The 7,276-nt window shown below is 42.8% G+C and overlaps 1 protein-coding gene across 1 annotated transcript in view; it reads left to right on the top strand.

The window, feature by feature from the left end:
* Positions 1 to 3,481: 3,481 nt before the first annotated feature.
* The window catches only part of LOC130405630 (solute carrier organic anion transporter family member 1C1-like), a 14,736-nt gene continuing 10,941 nt past the window's right edge, over positions 3,482 to 7,276 (top strand). The window contains 2 exon segments of the mRNA XM_056610807.1: positions 3,482 to 3,533; positions 4,552 to 4,693. Of these exon segments, the coding sequence (XP_056466782.1) occupies positions 4,552 to 4,693 (142 nt within the window). The 5' untranslated portion in view covers positions 3,482 to 3,533.

Here is a 7,276-nt window from a genome sequence, read left to right as displayed (position 1 = left end):
TTGTTGGATACTCAACACCAAGCCTTGATGAAACAGAAACCAGGCCTGTGTCATAGAGTCACTTTAAAGGAACTCCTCCTGTAACACCTATAGATGTCTTGAGTGTACTGGAGTCGAATCAAGGACACCAACGAGATGACAAGACTGTCTCACAAGAGGATCTCATATTCCTGAGCAAACTGAAAGAAGGCCTTAAGAAAAACGTACAGGGACATCTGGAGATGCCCCTGCCCCTTTGAGCAACGGCCCACACTACAGATAATAGAAACTGAGGAAATCAGGCCTCAATCCTCTTCAACGGAGGTTCAGCTAGGGAATGAGAAATACAAGAAGGACTACACAACATCTATGAAAGAAATCATTTGAGAGAGGTGATGTTGGAAGAAGTACTTGATGATGGTACCCTCAAGGTGGGAGGAAGACTTCGACACTCATCCTCGCTGACTCTTTAAGCACACCAATCGTCCTCATTTCCTAAGGAGCATCATGTGACAAAAATAATAATAGCCTCATAACCATGAAAAAGACAAAGCAACAGGGCAAAGGCGGTCACCACGAATGAGATCAGATCCAGTGGCTACTGGAATCTGAAATGAGCAGAGCTGTATCATCTTACATCCGCCGGTGTGTGACTTGTCGCAGGCTGAGGAGACCCAAGAAGAATGAGTGACTTACCTGTAGAGAGCTTAGAGCGTCCCCACCCTTCACCGTATTGCGGTATGGACTGCTTCGGCCCCTTTGTCACTACGGAAGGCAGGAACAGACTAAAACGATACGGGCTACTCTTCACCTGTTTCTGCTCACGGGCCATCCACATTGAGTGTTAGAGATATGTCCACCGATGCTTTCATAAATGGTCTGGATGCTTTATTGCTATTCGAGGGCAGGCCATGTAAGGAAGCATTAATGTTCAATCTGAAGTATAAGTATTTAAGATTGACGATTTGACTAACAAGAAAAGCTTTCGTGTTGTTGTGTGTGTGTGGTGTGGTGTGTGTGTGTGTGTGGTGTGTTGTGTGTGTGTGTGTGTGTGTTGTGTGTGTGTGTGTGTGTGTTGTGTGTGTGTGTTGTGTGTGTGGTGGGTGTGTGTGTGGGTTGTGTGTGTGGGTGTGTGATCAGACAGGCTGTGGTATGTGTTAGAAGTAGATGCATCACCCTCAAGCATCCGCGTTCTCTTATTCTGGCTTTCAGCCCCTCCTTTTCTCTTTCTCTTCTTGCCTTCCATGAGTGCCACAACAACAAAAGGCAAGCAACCACGAACTTGCTACCTCTCTGTCTGCGTGTCTCTAGAGTCATGCATTAGGCGTGCCCCACCCCTGGGGCACGATAATATACAGTATCCCCCTACATTCCGGACAAACCCCTTAACAGTGTATAATGAGCCATACCACAGCCGTCGCTGATCTATTGCTTAATATACAAAAAATTATAATATAAATTTAATATCATAATATCACGGCCAAAAGCTTGTGCGCCCCTCGGATGGCCGTAGCGTGGGGGAGCTCACGTAGGGAAGTGGGCTTCGCGGGGTGTGTTTTACCGGCGTTGCTATGGTACCGGCTTGTAAGGAAGCACGTCCAATTCTGGCGCGACAATTCTCCCGCACAGAGCAGAACTGTGGCCATTCTACACATTTTAATTTTCTAATTATAATATATTATTCATTTTTACTGAATTTGTTTTTTTATTACAGATAAAAAAAAAAATCTGTATTGCCGGTGTTGCAACACCGATCCATCGGTGTTGGCCTCAACACCGGTAAACCGTAGACCGCGGCAACCCTATTGCTGTGCATGTAATATTAGGAGTGGATCTGACAACAGCAATAACACTCACGCTCAAAGGGAATGATGGCAAGTGACAGGTGAAAGGAGGCAGATAACGCAGATGTTTTGGGGAGGTAGTAGTTCAGTTATTCACTGACGTCAAATCTGCTTGTGAATACTGATATTCCTAAGTGCAGAGAGTGTGTTTATGTCAGGTAATAAGAAGGCATATAGTGCATATTGTTTATTCTTATCTTGACATGGTGGGATATGCACCATCTTTAATACTCTAGGGACCTGTCTCCACAATAAATATAGGTAGATATTGTTACAATTGTTGGAATTATAGAAAAAAAACTCTAGAGGAATTCATCATCAGTGATGACGATATATAATATATGATGTCTGCGTTCCTTGCAGGCGACAAGGTTGAAGTGTTTGAAATTGAATCCTTCTCGCCAATTAGTAAACAGACAACCCACAGTCTTTGCTAAGCCTGCCTTCATGTGAGATCTGACACTAACCAATGGCTTTGAATCATTATGTAGGATACAATGTTAAAATTGAAAAGTCATATGCTACCTGTGTTGAGCATTCTTTTGTCTTTCTGTGGGCATATCATAACGAAGGAAGCTTAGGCCTAAAAAAAAAAGAAGTTTGGGTTCCTGTTGTCAGTTGAGGTCATGGGTAGGTAGGGAATTTATTTTATTTTTTTATTTTATTTTTTTCCAGCGGCAGCGGATTTTGATTACATTTTTTTTTTTTAAAGCTCATTAAATAATTTGGGTCGCACATAAATTGACAGGGTCGGTCGGAAACCGGAACCAAACAATTTTTTTTTTTTAGCCTTAGCATTAATCTGGAGTTGGGCAGAGGGCAAAGCACTGTAGCATGCCCTCTGCTACCGGGTGTAAAGCAATGTATTCATGGGTATACATTTTTTTACTTTTAAATGTCAACACTTTTTTAAATGTCAAACAGTGAATCATTTGGATGATAACAATCTGAATTTACTTATCGCCAACTAAGTTTACCACTTACAAGGATTTGTCTTGGTGTTTAGGGAATAAGAATATATAAAAATATTAAAGACATAAAATAGAAAGAAAGAAAATAAACTGCAAGTACTGTGGGTCCAGACACATTTAAATAGGCAAATTCTACAATGACCATAGCAATTTCCCATACTTGAGTCCCTTAATCTTTTACCCAACAATACATGCTGACAACAAAAGGCATCTAAGCCCAATGAGTATTCACTTGGGTAGCTGTCAGAGGAGAGATACAAGACCATTTATTATTTTTCGGATCTAATATAGCAATTTTCTGAATAGCTTAGATGCACAGTGTTTCAATCTCCAAAATAATTGAGGAAATATGTTTGGTAAAAGTTGTGAAAAACGTACCTAACCCTAACACACTAGCACAGTTTTACACCTACTAGTAGTGAGGCATTATAACGTCTCTGCAGGAGTAACAGTCTGTGTTTGAATGTGCGTTCCTCTCCTTCCTGCCAAAAAGGACACTTCAGTTGTTGTGCTAAGGATGAGAGTGGGTCACATCACATGCCTCAATTAATCCATCACAGGACTTGCATGCATCAAGACCCAGAAAATTACATTACTGTGTGAGACTGGGGCCAAGAAGAGCGCCTGCTATTTGTGGAGGATGGGCGGTGGGAGCTGGAACAGGGCCGCTTGGGGAGGAATGGAAGATCTAACGCCCCGAGTAGAGACGCAGGCGCCGTCCCCTTGCTCCAGCCTTAAGGTAGGACATGAAACGTTGCAAATGATGAAAGGCCCACTTTGTATGTGTGTGTGTGGTGTGTGGTGTGTGTGTGTGTGCATGTAACCCCTGCAGACCACCAAGCAAGGTTAAACCATTGGGAAAGGGTTTGAGGAGTTTTTAAGTTTGGTTGGCTTTGTTTTGGTCTTGTGCGTTCCCTACAATGTTTGCTCTTCGTTGGTTACAATCAGAGGACTACATAAAGGTACATTGGGGCTTGCCCCTAAATTACTGCCAAATGGTCTGTTTGTTCAAGGAGTTTTAAAAAGTGTCTCTAACCCTGTGCAAAAACGTCTCATCTGAACGTTTTTCCCAGTTACCTTTCTGTGGGAAATAGAAGACACTGTATAACAGGCAGGGTAAACTAATCAGAGCTGTAGGGAGCAGAACGTCCTCCTGAGTTCAGTGGACAAGGTGACAGTCCAAGATTTTCTTAAATCCATGCTTGTGATCAAATGACAGTGAACCCAACCGGATAACAACACTTGTCTCATTCATCACAAATCCAGCCATTCAAGAAAGTTGAATGTTAAAAAAACGTTTCCCTGCATTTGACATAGTAATCAGACTGAGAGGTTTGTTGTGATACCATCCCCATGTGAGGAGAGCAGCATGAATGCGCTCTGTTGGAATAACACAACTCTCTTGTTGCTCTTTGCATACATAGTGTATACATATTTACCAATGGCTGTGAGTAAGCGTCGCTTTTTGGCAAATGAAGAGATGTAATATTGCATAGTATTTATGCTTATGTTCTTTCTCATTTTCTTATTAATTCTTTCTTTCTTTAATAAATTAATCTCTCTCTCTCTCTCTCTCCTCCTCTCTCTCTTCTCTCTCTCCTCTCTCTCCCCTCTCTCTCCCTCTCTCTCTCTCCCTCTCTCTTTCTCTCTCCCTCTCTCTCTCCCTCTATCTCTCCCTCTTTTCGTCCCTCTCTCTCTATCCTTCTATCTCTCTTTCTACCCCTCTCTCTCTCCCTCTCTCTCTCTGTTACCTGCAGATGTTTCTGGGGGCCTTGTCCTTCGCCTACTTCTCCAAGTCTCTGTCGGGGAGCTACATGAAGAGCACAATAACCAGTTGGAGGAGACGCTTCGACATACCCAGCTACCTGATCGGCGTCATCGACGGGAGCTTTGAGGTCGGTGAGTAAGCCCGCGGCCCACCCCTCGCCGCGGTTCTCCGGCGCTCTGCTTGTGGCCCCCGTGTCACGGGCGTGCCCCCCCAGTGGCGTCCTGTATTACGTAACACATCTGAGGTTTTCAAGGTAGTTAATATATAAAGGCTTCCAGGAGCACAAGGGAGACGGATGTGTGTGTGTGTGTGTGGGTGTGTGTGTGTGTGTGTGTGTGAGAGTGTGTGTGTGTGTATGTGTGTGTCTGTGTGTGTGTGTGTGTGGTGTGTGTGTGTGTGGTGTGTGTGTGGTGTGTGTGTGTGTGTGTGTGTGTGTGTGTGTGTGTGTGTGTGTGTATGCATGTGTGCGAGAGAGAGATGGAGAGAAAGAAGGAGATGCTACACTTTTGTGAACAATGTGTAGGTGGTGGTTGTTTTCATGAGATATTTCCCCTAACGCTCTTGCTAATGTTGGCTGATAAAATGACATGATCCTGTTCCAGTGAATAAGCTGTTAGCGTGCCAGTCCTTATGGCTGTGTTGAATAGATTTGCTGTGCGATCAAAGTGTGAGAGTCTGTCCTAGAGAGTTGATGATATACCACTGCTGTCGTTCCCCATCAACACATCTTAGCTTCGGCTTGACATAAGCAGAGAATAACACAGAATCAGATGTACTTTACTGAGCCCCGGAGGGAAATTGGGTCACGGTACAATTACCCATGACTTGCCATGGAGAATGTATAAATGAATTTATGCTATATATTTTTCAGCAAACTTGCTTGAGACAAATAAATGCATCACGCCTAGTTTGGGAGCCGAAATGACAACCCAAGCAGATGAATGTAAACACAACGACATACAGTCTTTTATCAACGTCATTTATACACTTTTTTGCTGTTGATGTTAATGACTAAGCCTGAGGAGCTGAAAAAAACATGAAGAATGAGTACTGTGTTATTGACTCTATTCCACAGGAAGCAATAGCTCCCCTTGAGTCAGGCCAGACACACTGCATCTATCTTCCACTATGTAGGCATTACAAAAATAACATAAGCTCCAAAAGGAAATCCATACCAATTCGCCTAGTGTTAAGCTTTACTTGTATTGCAGAACTATAGTTTGTAGCTATCCTCTCCTCTGTGCTAATAATGGTTAAGGCTGCCTTATAGATTTTTTACCGACCCTTACAGCAGTAGGCCTAATAATGCAACCCTTTCTGTAACCTTTTGTTACTGGAAGTCAGCTGATCCATTTGTGGTTATCTGAGGAGATAATCAGCTGAGAACACATGGAATGCTAATTAGGTTTACGCATGTTGTCTCCGGAGACCATGCATTCACTTATTACCTTACCTTTGCTCAGAGAGTTAGGCAGTATTGTGTCCGCTTGAGCATAATGGGACTTTTACAGCTTGAACACATTACAGTAGTGAACACCTTCTGGGGTCTCTCTCTCATTCTCCCTCTCCCCCCCCCCCCCTCTCTCTCTCTCTGTTTATCTGTCTCTGTGTGTATGTGTGTGTGGCTCTCAAATTTAAACTCCATCTTGTTCTCTCACCTTGCATGGATACTTTAGCTCTTCGTGGTCTAGGCAACAGGCTGTTTCCATAGGACGGTTACCATGGTAACAGAACATGTTGGAGGGAAGCATAAAGACGGAGAAGTGTGTGTTGGGGGGGGGGGGGGGGGGATAAAGGAGATGAAAGCGGCGAAAGGAAAGGAGCAGATTGCTTGTGGAGGTTGCTAATCTCTAAGGTCACGCATCAGCGAGAATAGCAGGGTCAATAAATAATGATAAACCTCTTTGATGTGTAAATGTATACTCTCTCTTCCTTATTATTTCACGGGCTTTTTCCTTTCTTTCTGTCTTTCATCTTTCTTTCTATCTGTATCCTTTCTTTCATGTTGTCGCGGCTTTGTGTAGGATTCCTCGGTTCATTCTCTGTCTCTGTCCCTAAATCAACTTCAAGCCTGGAACAAACATGTTTTTGTCTATTCTAATGTGTTGCACTAATTGGTCTCCTAGTTGGTTCTATTGCCATATATGGGCATTTAGTTAGTGTAGGAGCCAGGAATGAGTTCATTGTTATATTTGAAATATTATAAGGTTTGTCATGATTGATATTTGTGATATTTTTATTAGTTTGGATTTGTTATGTACATTCTTAGTGATTGCGATGTGCTTGAGAGCTGGGACCCGTGGATATGGGTGGTGATACTCAACTACTATTAAGCACCCGTTTAACCCATTCACGCGTTGGCCTGTATGGCGAAAGAGAGGTTGAAAGGGTCGCCATACTTTTTGTTGACCGCAACGGAATTTGATCGCATCATGCTTTTGATCGCAACATTTGATCGCTGTAATTACTTTGATTTGATTAGACTTTGTGCTTATCTGTAAGGTGACCTTGGGTGTCTTGAAAGGCGTCTCTAAATTAAATGTATTATTATTATTATTATCATTATTATTATTCTAAGAAGTAGATACTATTCAGTAATCAATGTAAGTGGAACATATTTTTCCGGGTTCCCAGCGAGTCTTTTTTGGTAGTGTGTCAAACAAGGAAGCAAGCCCAACCTCATCTTCTCATCCCCTTTATGTTTCTTCCACGTA

This window comes from Gadus chalcogrammus, chromosome 16 (assembly GCF_026213295.1).
Source record: "Gadus chalcogrammus isolate NIFS_2021 chromosome 16, NIFS_Gcha_1.0, whole genome shotgun sequence".
Lineage (NCBI taxonomy): Eukaryota > Metazoa > Chordata > Actinopteri > Gadiformes > Gadidae > Gadus > Gadus chalcogrammus.
This window is presented reverse-complemented; position numbering and strand designations above follow the sequence as displayed.